This window comes from Aspergillus alliaceus (genome assembly GCF_009176365.1).
Source record: "Aspergillus alliaceus strain CBS 536.65 unplaced genomic scaffold BDW43scaffold_12, whole genome shotgun sequence".
Taxonomy (NCBI): Eukaryota; Fungi; Ascomycota; class Eurotiomycetes; order Eurotiales; family Aspergillaceae; genus Aspergillus; species Aspergillus alliaceus.
In genome coordinates, this window is record NW_022474695.1 from 327,561 (window position 1) to 344,653 (window position 17,093).

General features: G+C 50.7%; 7 protein-coding genes across 7 annotated transcripts; 3 read left to right on the plus strand and 4 right to left on the minus strand.

The window, feature by feature from the left end:
• The first annotated feature begins 164 nt into the window (after positions 1-164).
• Positions 165-801, plus strand: BDW43DRAFT_32314 (uncharacterized protein). Its single transcript, XM_032049689.1, has one exon. The coding sequence runs from the start codon at positions 252-254 to the stop codon at positions 735-737; it is 486 nt and encodes a 161-aa protein (XP_031902254.1). The 5' UTR covers positions 165-251; the 3' UTR covers positions 738-801.
• Positions 641-2,142, minus strand: BDW43DRAFT_270063 (PRCC domain-containing protein). The gene has a single exon (XM_032041310.1). It carries the CDS (start codon positions 2,063-2,065, stop codon positions 866-868), a length of 1,200 nt encoding a protein of 399 aa, XP_031902255.1. The 5' UTR covers positions 2,066-2,142; the 3' UTR covers positions 641-865.
• A 508-nt stretch (positions 2,143-2,650) lies between these two features.
• BDW43DRAFT_309283 (uncharacterized protein) lies at positions 2,651-3,628 on the plus strand (the record flags this gene model as incomplete). Its single annotated transcript, XM_032046674.1, has 1 exon — positions 2,651-3,628. The coding sequence occupies one exon, from the start codon at positions 2,651-2,653 to the stop codon at positions 3,626-3,628; it is 978 nt and encodes a 325-aa protein (XP_031902256.1).
• Positions 3,410-5,637, minus strand: BDW43DRAFT_270065 (legume-like lectin family protein). Its single transcript, XM_032041311.1, has 6 exons — positions 5,180-5,637; positions 5,098-5,121; positions 4,937-5,007; positions 4,798-4,879; positions 4,471-4,731; positions 3,410-4,422 (listed from the first exon to the last, which is right to left on the minus strand). The coding sequence occupies exons 1-6, from the start codon at positions 5,279-5,281 to the stop codon at positions 3,988-3,990; spliced, it is 975 nt and encodes a 324-aa protein (XP_031902257.1). The 5' UTR covers positions 5,282-5,637; the 3' UTR covers positions 3,410-3,987.
• A 120-nt stretch (positions 5,638-5,757) lies between these two features.
• tim13 (protein translocase subunit TIM13) lies at positions 5,758-6,647 on the plus strand. The gene is made up of 2 exons (XM_032041312.1): positions 5,758-5,952; positions 6,005-6,647. The coding sequence occupies exons 1-2, from the start codon at positions 5,836-5,838 to the stop codon at positions 6,221-6,223; spliced, it is 336 nt and encodes a 111-aa protein (XP_031902258.1). The 5' UTR covers positions 5,758-5,835; the 3' UTR covers positions 6,224-6,647.
• Positions 6,615-9,268, minus strand: pkaC (cAMP-dependent protein kinase catalytic subunit pkaC). Its single transcript, XM_032041313.1, has 4 exons — positions 7,986-9,268; positions 7,667-7,920; positions 7,225-7,599; positions 6,615-7,158 (listed from the first exon to the last, which is right to left on the minus strand). The coding sequence occupies exons 1-4, from the start codon at positions 8,724-8,726 to the stop codon at positions 7,131-7,133; spliced, it is 1,398 nt and encodes a 465-aa protein (XP_031902259.1). The 5' UTR covers positions 8,727-9,268; the 3' UTR covers positions 6,615-7,130.
• A 1,047-nt stretch (positions 9,269-10,315) lies between these two features.
• BDW43DRAFT_298937 (uncharacterized protein) lies at positions 10,316-17,090 on the minus strand (the record flags this gene model as incomplete). Its single annotated transcript, XM_032044642.1, has 7 exons — positions 10,316-12,335; positions 12,405-12,884; position 12,978; positions 13,626-14,222; positions 14,276-16,828; positions 16,881-16,902; positions 17,001-17,090. 7 exons carry the CDS (start codon positions 17,088-17,090, stop codon positions 10,316-10,318), a joined length of 5,763 nt encoding a protein of 1,920 aa, XP_031902260.1.
• Between the last annotated feature and the right edge of the window lie 3 nt (positions 17,091-17,093).

Below are 17,093 nucleotides of genomic sequence, written 5' to 3' on the forward strand. Positions count from 1 at the left end.
GTAAGGGGCATCTTTCTCCCTATGCCCTTTGGGCTCTATAACTCCTTTCCCCTATCCCTCGTCCTCCTTGCGCTTCAATCCTCCTTTTCAATGTTACTTCCAGCATGTTAGCTGGAGTTCTACGGTCTCTATCGCAAACCTAGGCCAATCGTGTGAGCAATCTTGTTCCCGCAAGGTCCTGTCTTCTTTTTTCTCCCTTTTCTGCCCCTATTCAGGTTCGTTAGGTGGTATGGATAACAACAAACCACAAAATGGGAACCCTTGTACGCCTGTGGTCGATTCCTTTGGTATCTAGTCCGGGTTTAGATACGGTTTCGGAGGTCCACTGGCTTTTAGTAGCAGCGAATTTGACCCGGAGCCGAAGACGGACGACCCGGGATTCTGGACACTATTTACACGAGCCGTGGCAGTACAGAAGCCCGCACAGAAGCCTGTACCCGAGCCTCGGTTTGAACCAGAACCAGAGGCAGCGCCAGGCCCGAAGCCCGTATCCGAAGCTAGACTGCCTGAGGATCCGCTCTATAACGACCTGGACAATCTCAGGTCTAAAGAGAAAGAGAAACGAGAGAAGAATGGCCTCCACCTCCACCGCCGGAGCTTGTACAGTGTTGCTCAAAGGAATTCCATGGAATGGTATAGGGGCAGACTGGGAGGTACCATTCCATGGAATTCCTTTGAGCAACATTGAGCTTGTAGCGGCGGAGCATGTATATATGTCAGTATTTGATGAAAATTAAAGAGCTCACGATTACTATTTTACCTATGAATCCAATACTCCTATTTTTCCATGCAGGGTGCTTTGTGTATGCTACAAAGATTGGTATCCAATTTGAAAGACAGATGAAAAACAAGGAGAAAGATAACATCACCAACCATATCTTGATCCAGCCTCTTGCTTGTTCCTCCGCCCAGCTGCAAAGCTCTCTTCTAAAGCCTCCCGCTGAGAGTTGGCTGCATTGACCAGCTGTTGCAGCGAGTGTTTCCCAGGGGCGATCGCACGAACCGGATTGTGCTGAAGAGCCGCCAGATCGGTCTGATGTGCCAATTCTTGATTGGCAATGTACTCCTTGTCGGTATTAAAATGAAGGATCCGTGAATTCGAGGAATCAGCATTGCGACCAAAGAGGTGCCGTCGCTGGGAGCGCGAAAGGTTCAGATCATCAGCAATGTTATCCAACGTCTGCGCTGCCGCTGGTTCCGATGGAGCCTGAGGTTGGTATTCTAGCTCCGGACCCGCCTCAGGCGCTTCTGTGCTCGCAGTGTACATCAACGGCTCATACGCCACGCTCTTCTGAGGAACCGGCTCGACACTCGAAGCCGACTCGCTTGCCCCAAGCGAGAAAAGACTAACTTTAGGCTTGGGCGCAGGCACCTGCGGAACAGTAGCAGGAGCAGCAGGAGTAGCAGACTGATCCGAGATGGGCTCTTTCACAGCCTCTGTAGGAATAGTCGTCTTCGCAACAACCTTTTTCTTCTTCTGCGTAGTCCTCCCCACAGACAACGGCTTAAACATCATCGGGTTCCCCTTCAACTTGACTTCCTCGGGCTTCTTCACCGGCACTCCCCCACCTGTTTCACCCGCCCCAGACCCGCCGTCATCCCTCAAACTCCCAGCCTTTGGTATCGACTCATCCCCATCGTTCCCAATCGGTTCCCCCGCCTCCATCGCCATCTCATTCCTCATCTCTTCATCCAATCCACGATCAAACCCCGGCGTCGCCCCCGTCTTCAAACTAAACACCTTCCGCCCCGTCGCAGCCGGCTTCTTCTCCACCACCGCATTCCTCTTCGGCGCAGGCAAGAACGAATTAAACCCCGCAAATGCTCCCCCACCCCCTACCCGGGCCTTTTTCCGCGCGGGTCCATCTTCATCTGCACCCTCGGGCCTAACTTCGGGTAGTGCGACGCGGATCTTGCGTGGGTTGGCGCTGTCGACGAGTTTGGGTTTGTTGGTGGCTGCGGGTGGTTTTGTGGCTGTCGCTGCTGCTGTTGGGGGCTGTGGCTTTGTGGTGGTCTCGGGCTCGGAATCCGAGGCTTCGGAGTCGGTGTAGGATACTAGGGCCATGTTGTGGGGGTGTTGGGTGGATTATTGGTGATGGGGGTTGGGGCAGAAATAGATAACAAATATAAATGATGAGATGCGATGGTTTCTGGGTTGGGTTCCGTTTGGGGGTTAGTGGGTGCACGGGCCAATTGGGTGTTTCCCTGTGTAATGAGTATGGGATATATACTATATCCCAGAAACACACAGTTAGAAGTCACTCAAGCTCACATAAAGTGAACAGACCATTCAATACAAGCCTAATGTACTTATAATCCTATCCAGAAAGTGAGAAAGTCAACCCGAGGCAAAACCCTCAGCCAGGAAAATGACATCATCCTAAGGCATCATCAGAAAATCAGATCAGATAAGATAAGGAGGAACATCATCACCGCTTACTCACTCGTTCACCTTCTTTTCATTCCTGACTTTCTACTCCAAATTTAACAGGTTTATACTCCGCCCTCACTTCACCTTTGCAGGTTCACTCTTCCAAAAATTATCTCATTCTATCTGATAACCCTGCTACTCAGCAATATGTTCAAAATCAAATAAACCCCACATCCACATCCACACCCACTCACACCACGCCCACGTCCCCCCCAAAAAATGAACACCACAACCGCAGAATCCACCCTACCCCCAAGCCCAACTGCAGACCAAAACCAACCCACCCCCAAACACCCCAAACCTAGGAAATTCCGCTTCAAATCCTCCTCCTCGAAATCCCATTCCAAACGAGACGAAACTCACCCCAAACACCGCCACCACAGACACAAACACAGACACCGTCATCGACGCCGCTCAGCGTCACCAGCACCCACTCCCTCGCAAGAACCAGAACCAGGTTTGTCAGCCGATACCGCATTTAGGGAATCTCTCTTCGACGCGCTGGGCGATGACGAAGGCGCCGCGTACTGGGAGTCGGTCTATGGACAGCCGATCCATAACTATGCGGTGCCGAGTCTACCCAAGGGCCCGGATGGGGAGTTGGAGCAGATGGATGAGGAGGAGTATGCGAGTTATGTGAGGAGGCGGATGTGGGAGCGGACGAGGGAGGGGATGTTGGCGGAACAGGAGCGGTTGCGGGCTGAGAGGGCGAGGGAGAGAAGGCGGGAGGAGAGGATGGAGGAGGAGACTCGGGATAGGGTGAGGTTTGAGAGAGCGATGGAGGAGAGTTTGCGGCGGGGGAAGGAGAGGAGGAGGGGGAAGGCTTGGAGGGGGATTTGGGAGGAGTATGTGCGATCTTGGGGGGAGGTGGATCGGGCGGTTGTGGAGATTAGGGAGGGAGGACGTGGGGATGCTGGTGAGCGGTTGAAGTTAAGGAATCTGTTGTTTTGGCCGGTTGAGTCGGGGAAGAGGAGAGATGTGGGGAGGGAGGCGGTTGAGGAGTTTATGCGCCGTGCGCCTGGGGATGGGGAGGATTTGGCGGCGGTTTTGAAGGCGGAGCGTGTCCGGTGGCATCCGGATAAGATTCAGCATCGGTATGGGGCTTTGGGGATTGATGAGGCGGTCATGCGCAGTGTGACTGAGGTTTTTCAGATCATTGATGATATGTGGAGTGAGACTAAGGGGAAGCAATCTTGAAGGGGCATATACCTCGGTGATTGAGGTTGAGACTATTGCATTAGGGCGGCGTTCGGGTTAGGATATGATACCCTCAGTGAGCACTGCAAACTTATGTTCGGAAGACTCCTATCATGATAGGCCTGTTCAAATATCCTATGGCTGGCACATATACTGCATTGAACTAATATCAAAGCTTCAAATTACATATTCCATCAGCAGGAGGGCTCATGAAACTTTTGTTCGTCTCAATATATTGGAATCTCCGAAAGTAACAACACGGCTATGCAATCACGTAGAAACAAGACACCATACGGAATTCTTTTTTTTTTTTTCCTTTCTGTTTTCATTCCTTTTCTTGAAAATCTTCTTACCACCTCTTAGAACCTCGAGTATCTCTGCTTCGTCCGGTACATGGTGAACCCAACGTAGCAACCGGCAACAGCAGCGAAGAACAAAACAGTCTTGAACAAGAACCAGCTCCAGCTTCCCTTGCTCTTTCTGGTCTTCTTGACGCGGGCGCTGTCAGTGTTGGGGCTTGGCCCGCGGCCAGACTTGCCGCTAGGTCCAACACTATAAAGGTTCTGCGATTTCACCGAGATGATATCCTGGTTGTCGCTCAATTCACCAGTTTCGCCGGAGAAGCCCAGGTACGCGACGGACGGAATAGCGATGTTGGTCTCTGGCGCGGTCAGAGTGAAACAGTTGGTCCAAGCGTCCTCAGACTTGTACTGCAAATCCAGGGTCAACGACTTGTCTTGGAAGTACGTCAAACGAGCCTTGGTGGGGATCGAGGCGCCTCGCAGACCACGAGCCTGGTTTTCGTTAGTATATCACCGTTTGTACAAGTTCCTATTACGTACAGAACATCCGGCCAACTCATTGGCCTTGCCGTCATGCGCCTGGTCGTAGCTGGTCTTTCCGTCGCCCATCATAGCCATAACGTAGGGGAACGAGGTTCCAGGGCGATTGTTCTTGTAGGTGTCGAAAAAGATACCCAGACCCTCAAAGTTATCCGTGGACCCAAAGACAGGACCCTGCGTAGCGCGCTGCTTGGTGAGCCACATGGCAAAGCCATCACCGTGCAGATTTCCATTTCCATGAAGTTTGAATTCGAGTTCAATCTATATCCCAACACAAATATACGTCAGAACTAATTCTTCGCCACAGTGGCCTGCAGGCAAACTAACCTCCCAATTTGTCGCAGTAAGGGGAACTCGGGAGAAGATCCATCCCTGCTGCGATGGTCGATCGGCCGTAAGACGAATATATCTGCCATTATTCAGCCCTTGCTCTTCTCAGACCGCATTCCCAGGAGGGACTAAATACTTGTCTGCGCGGATTATCGTGTCACCACCAAAATCGAACCAGCGGCTTTGGAAATCTGAATCGAGGTATGGCTGTGATCGCGTTAACGGTTTGTGTCCAGATAGGGAAGATCGGACCCCCCGTCGAAAACTGCTGTGAACGAGCTATAGGATGGGACCCACCGGAGCGAGACTGTGAGTTCGAAGCTATTAAACCGGTTAGTTAGCGCAATCACCATGCTGCCCAGTGAGTAAGCGGGCGTACTGGAATGCTCTTGATATTCTCATCGCCGTCATAAGCATTGGCTAGTGGAACAGTCGCCAGGCCAGCAAGGCACAGGAGCGAAGAGAGCTGCGGGAGCAGCATTGTGACGTAGTAATTAAGGGTTACGCTTTAGAAAGTTGCCGATACAAAAGATCGTAGGGGCAGGTAGTTTTGAATAATTCTGAACGATAGACTGCAGCTAACGGAAATGTGGTCCTCTCCAATAGAGTCAATGTCACCGGGACAGCTCCAAATCCAATGGCGGAGGTCAATCGAGAGGTAAATCGGAGGACGGAGAATAATATAGAGGAAAATGGTCAAAAAGAGAACGAAGGAGCGTAGAACGGAAGGGAAGAAGAGAAGTGCCGAAGACAACTGTCAGAAGAAAGTATGATATTGGGACATTGGACTGGTCAGAGATCGACGTCAGTAAACATGCAAACAAGTGTCCACTTCCATCGCCGTGGCGCAGCCCCGGGCGGAGGCTCCGACACCAGCCACACCCTCGCCGACGGAGCCTTCAGATCCTGTGACCGGCCCGTGACCTCCACCAAATTACTTTAATCTATCCATTCTATCTATCGATTACTTCTTCCCCGGCATTTCCCTTCCTTCCTTCATAACCACCCCTCACCTTCTACACATTCCCTCACACAATGGCTCTCTTCGGTTCCTCCAACAGTACTGCCTCCAACCCTTCGGAGGTCAAGACCGCCATCGTCAAGCAGCTCCAGCAAGAGGCTGCCATGGCCAATGCCCGGAGTCTGATCGGAGTATGACCAAAATCCATTCTTGCGATCAACATGTCTTCTAATAACAGGATAGAAAGTCAACGAGCATTGTTTCGAACACTGCATCCCCACCCCCGGTTCCACCATGACCTCCGGGGAAGAGGCCTGCCTTTCTCAGTGCATGGAGAAGTATATCTCCTTCTGGAACGCCACCAGCCGGACTTATATCGCCCGTGTCTCTCGTGAAAGCAAGCGTATCAATGGAGCAGAGAACCTTGCGATGATGGCCACACCAACCGATACCGGCCTGTAAATCAATGTTGGAACAATTGGCAACTTTCGATAGATGGTCATCGGACACGGGTTCGGTTTTCAATTGCTTGGACGCCGGCAGCGGCTTTCGCCCTCGTTTTCTTTTCCTGTTCTCTAGTACCCTTGGGGAGATATGATTGGAGCCGTGTACGATAAAGGCAGGCGCATTGCGGTAGATTTAGTGATCCACATCGGACGAGGCGGCGGATCTGTGATAGCAGACAGGCTTCCATGGCCAGCCTGTCTCTTGACACGCACTGGGAGATGCGGTATACACAGATCCATGGCCTACTTTTATTGCATTTGAAAGATATGTACATTATACAGGTCTCCAAAAAAATGAAATGAAACAAAGCAACCAGGCAGCACCCCAATACTTGCAACTATTATTAAAAAAAAAAAAAAGAAGAAGAAGAAAAAAAAAAGCATGAAAAACGGAGAGTCCAGTCGATGCAAACGATCGACATCGGAAGACTGGAGTGTGAAACTAACTCCAAAGGGCACCCGATCCTTATTCCAAGTTCGTAACCCTGGGATTCAAACCAGACGCAAGTACTGGAGAGTCAGGGTCACCCCGATGCTTATGGCAAAAATCCACATTCAAGGAGGCCGAGGTCCATGGACACACAGACCAAGAGAGAGAGAGAGAGAGCGCGGCAGGTCCGCGCTAGATATACACAGGTAAATGCTTCAAACAGGGCAACAAAGAAAACCAAAGGTCCTGCCGGCCAGCGATCATCCAGACGATCAAACCGACCGAGTAAAAGACATATGTTAAAAAGCAATAGTAAGAGTACCTCCCCACAGTTGCTCATTTCGTAGCCCAGTCAACCGGGCTATATAAGGTACCTCTTTTCCCTTTGCATAGAGGCCGTGGCTCATCATTTCCATCGTGACTCGTAGAAGAATTAGAAGTCGGGGAACAAGTGGCCGTGACTAGCGGGGGATGTCAGCAATGTGGGAGAAGGACAGTCAAAATACACCGAGCGGGGTTGCACGTACAGGTCTTCGCCTTCTTGACCGTAGGCTTCGGTCTCTTCCGGATAGCGGTCATACTGGCTGGCATCACCTTGTCCTCCCCGAATCGGTGGCACATAGGGAGCATCGATGTCTTTCCTTGCTAGCCGATCCCAGGTGACTTCGGCAAACCAGGGATGATTCTTCACATCATCCGGACCGCCATGCAAGTTACCGAGACGCTTGGTCAGGTCTGCCGTGATCAGCTGGGAAAGCAGATTCACGGCGTCGGGGTGCAGGTAAGGTGGGTATTTTATCCTGCCCCGGAGAATATTCTCATAGATCTTGACCGGCGACCCGCTGTCCCAAAAAGGTGTGAAGCCACACAGCATCTCGAAGATCAAGATTCCAAGGGACCACCTGGGGCTCGGTCAGCGAGATTCGCATGGGCGGGCTTCCCCGAGCGAATCGGAACGAACGGACTTACCAATCTACCGATTTGTTGTACCCCTTGGATGAAACCACCTCGGGAGCCAGGTAATCGGGCGTTCCGCACAGGGTCCAGGTGATATCTGGCACCTCTTTGGCAAAGCCGAAGTCCGTAATCTTCAAATGGCCATGTCGGTCGAGCAGCAAGTTCTCCGGCTTCAGATCGCGATAGATGATCTGATGTGAGTGCAGATATTCCAGCGCGAGAGTGACTTCGGCCGCGTAGAACTTGGCCACGGGGTTAGGGAATCGCTATAGCGTGATGCCCCGCATCAGCGTACATGTTTGACCCAACGAAGACCGGGATGATCACCCACCTGAGACTTGCGAAGAAGGCTGAAGAGCTCTCCTCCCTCGACGAAATCCATGACCATGTACAGATTCCGCGAATCCTGCCAGGTGCCCCACAGGGTGATCAAGAACGGATGCCGGACGCGATTGAGCATGCGCCGTTCGTCATTAGTATGCTCGATCTGCTTCATCTTGACCACTTGTGCCTTCTTCAAGACCTTGATGGCATAGAACCGGTGGTTGTGCTTGGACTGCACCAGGTGGACGCGACCAAAGCTTCCGGTGCCCAACGTGCGCTGCAGGCTAAAGTCCTCGAGGGAATATTTGCCCTTGGTGGTCCGGGCTTGAGATTGTTGAGATCCGGCCTGGCTCCCGCCGACCGACTGGCCGCTCTGGTGGGAGGATGAATGAATTATGTTCTGTATGCTAGCGACATTGGAGGTGTTGGAGTGGTGGTGACCAGACGGTTGGTGGGCCGAGGGGGATTGCGTCACGGCGGATTGCATGGAGGATGGTTGGCCCTCGGGGTGGCTTCGATTAGTACCTGAAGAGCGATTATGATGATCGTGGGAATGGGGTTGCGCAGAAGAAAGGACGTCAGGGGTGGTGGAGGGTTGGGATTGGTGGCTGTTGTGGTGGTGGTGATGTTCGTTTGGTGACGTCTGTGTCTGGGCCGCTGTGGGTGACGAACCGGCTTCAAGCTCTTGCCTAAGGGTCTGCGAATCCTTGGTCCGCCGTTTCTTCAATAACCCTCCTAAGCTCGGCATTGGAGACTCAAATTAATTTTTCCTTGAGATCAAGAAAAAGGAAAAATAAAAATGGGGGAGCAAAATGAAAAACGAGGGGAGGGGAAATTTGTGAGGGGGTTTTGGTTAGACTTCGAGCCAAAAAAAATAGGATGAGTTATAATTATTTTTGTTTGGAAGCTCAACCCCTCTTTCGACCTCTCTTTTCTCCTTTTTTTTTTATTTTTTTCCCCCTTCTTTCTTTGCGAAGGAGGGGAAAAGCAACAGCGTCAACGCCTCTGGTTTGTACGGTTCCGAACGGCGGACACAACAGACTCGCCGACAAGCGGTCAATCCGAAGCTCTGCAATTATAAGGGAGATGGGATTGCGAAGGTCTTTCGTCTCTTTTCTTGTTGTTTCTTCTTCCTTATCGCCAGTCTAAGGAAAATAGTCGAGCGAGGAGGGGGGGAATAAGAATGTCAACGTTCAAGAGAGAGGGAACCACGATTTGATGCAATTAATTAGTTTGCTTGGTTTGGCGGAGGAGGAAAAGCGACCCAGAAGAGCAAAGCGCGGGGGGAAGGGGACGATTTTCAATTTAATTGATTCCACCTTTTCTCTCTTTTTCTCTCTATACCATACGTAATCCCGTAGGATTACATACATACATAAAACACCATCACCATCCAAATCTCTCAATTACTACGATATAACTGCCTATCTTGACGATGAGAGAGAAGAGGGAAAAAAGAAAAGAATCCTATACAGCTCCACTGCTCTTTTCCTTTTTTTTTTTTTTTTTTCCTTTTTTCTTGTACCCGCATGACGATGAAACAAATACAGAGAGAAAGAAAAAGGAGTCTCATCAGATCTGTGTTTCATCAACAATGCCAACGGGGCCTCTCAGATGGTTGCCATGAGTTTACTAGGTCACGACACCACTCTGGAGAGATCTTCCCCTACTCATGAATCATCAATCTCTCTCTCTCTGTTTCTCTCTCTCTCTAAATTATCGAGTAGGTAAGCTTCCGTTCGCCGACCCGATGAGATCATCACTTTTCCCTTTCCCTACCCAGGATTCGATCATTTCGTCCCCGCGTACCAAAGGAACCCGCTCTCTTTTTCGATGGTTCATGGATGGTCATACCATGTCTTACTACGCACAGCAAAAAAAAAAAAAGGGAAACGAGAAAACGAGAGAAAAGAGTTAAAGAGAAAGAGAGAGACAACGATATACTCTTAACGATGATAAGTTCAGTATCTTCGGACATATAATTCTTTCAAGCACACACAAACCTGCAGAGTGACCTCATTTACTTCAATCCCAAAAGTGGATCCGGCGGAAGGCCCCGCTCTTCGGAGATTTCCCTTCTCGGCGGCCTACAGGCTCAGCTCTTCATTGGCTATTTCAGAAACTATTCTTAGCGGAGCGAATAAATTGAGATGATTAAGAAAATTTGAAGTCTATCGCATCATAATTTTTCAGACTAAACACTACGAAAGAAATATGAAGTCGCGTCGGACGAGAAGGCGGGCCGGAAGGGAACCATCTTAAAACTGCACGTTGGGTATTACCTATCTTGATCGTCTCACAATATCAAACATCGCCGATGTCTCGTCCCCACCAAAGCTAAATCCGGTAATGCGCCATGTTCTTCTTAATCTCATCCACAATCTCCACCGCCTCGAGGGCGTTCCGCGCCTCGAAGTCATATCGCTTTTGCTCGTTCGCATCGTTGCCACGAAGCACAACCACCCGGAAGTTCTTGGGATGCCGACGGCTCACCTTGCATCCCACCACGTCGTTAAAACTAATCGACCGCGTCTTGGTGTCCGACCCCGTCTTCGCCGTGTCCCCTGGCATGATGTGCATATAGTCATTGTCAAACGTAAGGACCCGATGATTCGACGCGGTGAAAGACATGGATTGCTTGCGGAACACGTGGTACCGACGGTAGTACCCCCCAATGAGATCCTGCTTCTGGGAGAGCGGGTGTAGCATGCGCTGCCCGCTCTTCTTTCCTTTTTTGCTCGACACGCTGTTGTTGTCGATCTGGAGCGGTGCGTTGGGCGAGGAGCTGCCGGGGGAACCCGTCAACGACTGGGGCCCGAAGCGCCGGCGCACGAGATCCAGCTCGGTAATGTGCCCCAGCGCTTCCACGGTGCGGTCCAAAGGTGCTATCGTATTAGACCCCATCACCTTAAGGAGATAGTTCCCCTTATCCAAACCCCATCGTTTGCAGACAGAATCCAAGATTTCTGCAATGTAGCTGTCAGTAGACGTGTTCAGAGTCGTGACTTGCGTAGAGCCCTCGATGTTAATAAACCGAATCTTCAGGGTCTTCGATATCCCCATGCGCGGGGTGGCATGCGACGTGGGCACCGCAGGCCGATCCGCCGGGGTGAGTGTATTGTCATTCAGTGCCGACGAGAACGGTCCTAAGATCGGGTTTGTCCGGGGTGCTCTGATTGGGGGAGCCGGTTGAGCCGAAGGGACGTTGAGAGCCGATGCCGCATCATTGGTGTCTTCAGAAACAACTGCCTGGCTATACATAGGGAACTGACGCTCGTTCTCTTCGAATTCGCTGTCGGAAGCCTCCACCAGGGCAAATTCATCGTACTGTTTCCCTCGTCCCCGACCTCTTGCCCCAGCTGCTCGATTGTTATTTGACGTAAAATCTGTGATCTGTGACGTCCGTCCCAACGGGGGAAAGTCGTATTCTACCTCACCGTCTTCCACCATCCGGAGCGTCCACCGGTTAACATTCAACTTGTTGCGCTCAATGGACGGTTCGCGACCTTTTTCCGAGTACCGCCAGAGTGCCAATCCAATAGCCTCAACGACAGTCACCGGGGCGGGTAGTTCCGCGAGTTTAGACTCTCGCGCAATGGGGAGGTCAATTGGCTCCTCAGGATGTGAGGAAAACGGAAGGTATAATTTGATATTCAATGCATCTGTAAGCCCTTTTCCCGAGAGCACCGCAAACATCTCAACGGGATTTGCTGGTGCTCGTTTGCGCGCGTTGAGTGCCTTCGACAGCAAGCTTACAGGTTGCACTGTGCTGATAGGCCGTGGTGGAGGCAAATCTTGTAACTCGGGGGCCGGTGTCTTGGTCTTGCGGGGGGACGTGGTTTGAGGACCTGTTCCGTTCGGTAACTTGTGCATCATCATAGGTGATGAAGAATCCAAGCTGCCAGTAATACCAACGCCTACCAAGAGCGATGCCGAACCCGCCGTGGCATCAAAATCAGATGAAAGTGCTGAGTCCACTGACTCAGCACCTGAATCCTCCGGATGCTCGACCAGCCCTTCAAGGTCCCGGTTGCCAGCTCCCCTCCGCCTGTAGCTGGCCAACTCTATAACCTGATCCTGGTCAGAAAACTGAATCTGTTTCCGGGAGGCTAAGGAACCCATTTCGTTATCCGATGACATGTCGCTACTGGCCGTAGTAGTTGTATCCCTTCGTGGCCGCTCGTTCACACTGACAGCAGTTCCCAACGATCCTGTGCGGTAATGAATGCCCATGGACGGGTGGGAAGGAGATGTAACCATGACTTGTGGGCCTTCTTGACGATCTGTTGAACGTATTGGAGAGGAACCGGCTCGTGTCCGTATTGGCAGTTTCGGGAATTTAATCTGTTGAGAGGCTCTGCGACGTATTAGCACATGAATAAAATTAGATAACATAAGGAACCTCGAACTGTTGGTATCCACCGACCTTTGACTGTCCGCATCGTCGTCACTCTCGTCACTCAAATCACTGCTGTCATCTTCCTCGGCATCTCTTTGCTTATAAGAATCTTGTTGTTGGCGCTCTTTTCGATGAGCTCTTTTCCCACCGCGTCCTTGAGGCCGGCGTCCAATCACCTCTGTAGAGCTTTTGCCCGTCACCATACCCCCTTCATCTTCCTCGCCATCCTCCCCCAAACCAAGTCGTTGTGCTTCGTTCGCATCTCTATGAACACCCAGTTGATAATACTCAGAGGTAACCGCGGCCGTGGTGGGGATGGGAGGAGAATATGTCCGCCGAATATGGGCAGCTTTACTTTGTGCGCTGGGGTTTGTGGAAACCGACGACCAGCCCGCCGCACGAAATCCAGGGGTATTGAGAACGGAGTTGTTCACGTTGATGAGTCTGTCGCCAATTCCGTCTTTGATTGTGGATAGGTAAGACGTGCGCAGCTGCCATATCGTAAAACTATCATTTCTTTTAGTGCTAGGTTCTTGGTATGAAAGGCGATCGCGGGGAAGGTGGCGGGAGCAGATGCGTTGGGCGCATCACTAGACATACTCTTCATTATGAAGGAGGGACATCTTCCGACAGTTATGGGCAGAGGCTGAGTGGGTATAGATATCGAAAAAAAAAATATGTCCGGTAGCGACCAGGAAATTCGTGGGTTTAAGTCAGACACCGTGAAGTCTTGGTGGCGTTTCACCTGGGCATGATTCTAAATACCGCGCGGAGAGTAGTAATAGAAGCACTGAACTTGGTCAGTAAAGGAATGGTGAAACAAAAATTTGTCCTCAACCAGGGCCAGCCCGCTGAAGAGAAAAAGGAAGACGAATAATAAAGAGGCAAGGAGGCCGTTGCAGTCAGTTGGTGAAGGTTAAGTGGTGAGTTAGTGGAGAAGGAAGAGCAGCAATTGCGGGTTCGACCAAGACAATCTCCGCAGATCAGGCCAAGAAACATGGGTGTAGATAATGCGCTGCCGATCCGCCGCAGATTACTTGGAGTATTTAGTTCGGCCCTCAGTTTAAATTAAACACTGGTCTGGCTCATGGGTTACAAGAATCATCGTTTCAGTTATAATACAGGATAAATAAACATGGCCCATTGTCCGCTGTCCAAGTTCCAGGAAACAGATATTAATTTGACCCAACGTTCCCTATCAAGCTGTTACTCCGTTAATACATACACATCAAGCCTTGGCCTTTCGACCTTTGCCTTTCTTCGGCTTCTCGTCATCTTCAATAAAGTCATCATCGGCGGCCTTCTTGGCCTTCTTCCCTTTGCCCGCGCCGCCCTTTGGGGCGGGTTTCTTCTGCGCGGATTTCTTTGGTACGCGGACATACTTGTCCTTCTTAAGGTCAAGTTCGTCACTTTCCTCGTCCTCTTTTGTCTCATCCTCGAGTATGTCCTCATCTGACTCGTCGATGGCATCTTCAATATCGGGTTTCTCCTTCGGCATCTTTTTAGGGACAGCGACACTACTGGCCTTGATGAAGGGAAGTGGATGCGAGCGCTGGTTGTAAATACGCGTAAACGTTGCTTTGGTCTGTGTGTCCAGCTTCACCGTCGACTGGTCCATAGGACCAAGACCGAGCTCGACCATTGCATCCCAATCGTCCCGGGTGAGGAAATAACTGTCCATGAAATCAATGACTTCTTCGACACTTTCTTTTCCTTCTTTCATCAATCGGCGAATAAGCTTGTCCCAAACGAGGGGTAGATACTGCTGTCTAATCTCGTCACGGTCTCCAGAAGCACGAAGGCGCATGTGGCCTTGAATTTCCTTGATGTAACGCCAAAGCTTGCCTGTAGACGTACTATCAGCAACACGAACATAGAGACCATCGAAGGATACGTACCTTGTTTGCTGTTCTGCCCTAGCCAGCTCGTGAAACCAGGTCGCTCCATCATATTACCGTAGGTGTAACTGGCTGGTCGGACAAAGCTGAAAACAGCATGGGTCGGCATCAAGCTCCATTGCTGCTGTGTTCCATGAATCATTTTGTCAACAAGGTCACCGTCGCTAATGCTTGACGCTGCGTTATCCATCAACTCGAGCGATTTCAGCTTTTGCTCTTTGCCTTGATAATTGCCAGCCAAGGTCGGTCTTGTTCTCAGATAGTTTTCTTGGAGCATCAGGTAGCTGAATTCGTGATCGTTAAAATAAAGTTCGATCTTGTCATTCAGCGTTAATTTCGAACTCGGCGAGAACGTCTGGGCGTTGAGGATCTTGCTAACAATATCCCACGGCTTTAAGACCACATGCTTTTCCCAGGCCTTTGACATCTCCCGGCCCTTCTCATAATTCAAATTCTTCTGATCTAACTTGACAGTCGACAGCATATTGATAACTTGACGAATGTCGGCATGCGTTCCCTCGATTAGGCTATCGAGAACAGGGGGCGGAATCTTCAGGCCCTCTCGGAAACAGATCGTTGAAAGTCTAGCTCTAATCTGTTCGGCAGTTGGGCGTCTAAAGGGCAGCTCATACGTAACATGGTCGAAGGGTTTCATTTTCGGAAGCCTTCGCTCATTACATATGAGAATGAGTGGGATCTGCGTTTTCTTTGCGATAGCGGCTAAAGCCCCAACACCACCTCGATCACCAGCTGACATCCCATCAACTTCATCCATGATCAATACCATGTTCTTCTTCTCCCTTTGTAGCTTCTTCCCATCCGCTGCGAAATAACCTTGCAAGGATGTTGTATCTAAGACTCCAAGAAGACCTGTTTCGACGAGTTTCTTGCTCCTTGTGTCACTAGCATTAGTTTCCAGGACATCAAATCCCTCAAGCTTTGCCACTAGATGCGCCGCGGTCGTTTTGCCAATTCCTGGGGGTCCGTGGATCATGACGGAGCGGTAGATTCCCATGCCATCTTTCCCAGGCCTATCGAAGTTCTTTCTAGCATTCTTGTGCCAGTCTCGAAGCCAACTTTGAAGTTTTTCGACAGCACCTTTGTTACCACAGATCATATTCATAGACGTTGGTGCGTATTTTGTGGTCCAGAGCTCATCCTCAGCTCTGGGACCTTGCGAGCTTGGTGGCGTCTGAGATCCAGCGGATACCATCGCCTTCGCCATGCTAGCAGCCTTCGCCTTGCGTTTCTCTTCTTCTTCAATTTCGGCAGCCATGGCTCGAATCTTTTGATCTTCCGCCTTCTTCTTTGCTTCATGCTTCTCAGCTGCTTTTCCATCCCCGCCGTTGGCTGGAAGCCGTCGAATGAGCTCGAAGAGGCCTTCTTCATTGATTGTCTTCAGGTTATGTTCCCTGATAGTCTTGAGCTTCTTGGGTCCAGCGTCACTCCCAAGGACAACATAGCTCGTCTTTGAACTAGGAGCCCCAGTAACTTTACCGCCATACTTTTTCACCAGGTTCTGCCCCTCATCACGGCCTAATGTGTCAAGGACTCCAGTGAAGACGAAAGCTAGTCCTGCAAGACAGTTTTCGGCCCCAACCGGTAGTTCAGCGGTCCCAGATGCTACAGGAGACCGCGCTCGTGCAGCGAAAGGGTTGAATTTCTTCTTGTCATCGGAATCCGGAGGAGGTGAGGGAGGTCGGACAGTTGGGATACTGTCAAATATGTTTTGGATTTCCTTGCTTTCGGGTTGATCTTGCTTAGACGGAGACCCTTTTGCTTTCTTAGGGGCGCGAGCCGTCGAAGCTGCCTTTGAACGTGAGGTGCCTTTCTTAGGACTACCTTGAAATTCATCGACGTCTTCCTTCCCTAGAGCTTCAGACTTCCGCTTCCTTGCAGATTGTGAAGCTGCCGATTTCGTTGCTTTGGTGGACGGTTTTGGAACGTCCTCCATAACTACATCATCATCCGACTCTAGCTTCGAGGCGGATTTTTTACGTCCAGGTTTGTTCGAAGCTACCGTAGCCGGTTTCACTGCAAGTTCTTCGAGGTCGCTGCCATTTTCACTGTGCCCATCCTCCACGTAGTCATCGTCGCCTTTACCTGGCTTTCCGAACTCCGTTGCAAAGATGTCATCGTCGCCATGCTCATCATCGTCTAGAATGGTTGTAGCTTTTCTCTTGGATTCGCGTGTCTGTCGCTTTGGGGTCTCCTTCTCAGTCTGCTTGTTCTCTTCCGGAGATTTTTCAGCTTTGATGTTATCTGAGGCGGCATCATGGGAGGGCAGGGTATCCTTCGCAGGTGTCGTAGTACTGGTTTTGGATGTCCTTCCTTTCTTTTTACTCGAGGCGAAGTAGTCCGACGTGGTCGTGATCTCGCCTTGCGGTGCTTCTGTTTTCCTGCGCAAGGTGGTCAGCAGGTACGACGGAGCTGCTTTGAAGAAATCAAAATGCAATACATACAGTTTTGTTGGCACCTTGGCATTGGGAGTTGGCGCCTTGGTCACCTTGACATCCTCCTCCTCATCACTATCGTCCACAACTTTCCTACCGCCTGCATGCCTAGTTAACAAATGCGCAAGTGAATAGACCGGTTTGGGTCTTACGTCTTTTCCTGCCAGCAGGTTCCTAGAGATGATTCGCATTAGCTTGTTTCAAGAATGGCGAGCTCAAATTGAAATTGCAAAAGCTGGAAGGTGGGTTTTGCGGCGGAGCTATTTTCGTACCTCTTTCTTCGCGGGCGGTTTCGCAGGAGAGGCACTGGAGCCTTGACTACTAGGCTTGCCGCCAAAGAAGCTCCTGATATCAGCAGGCATGAT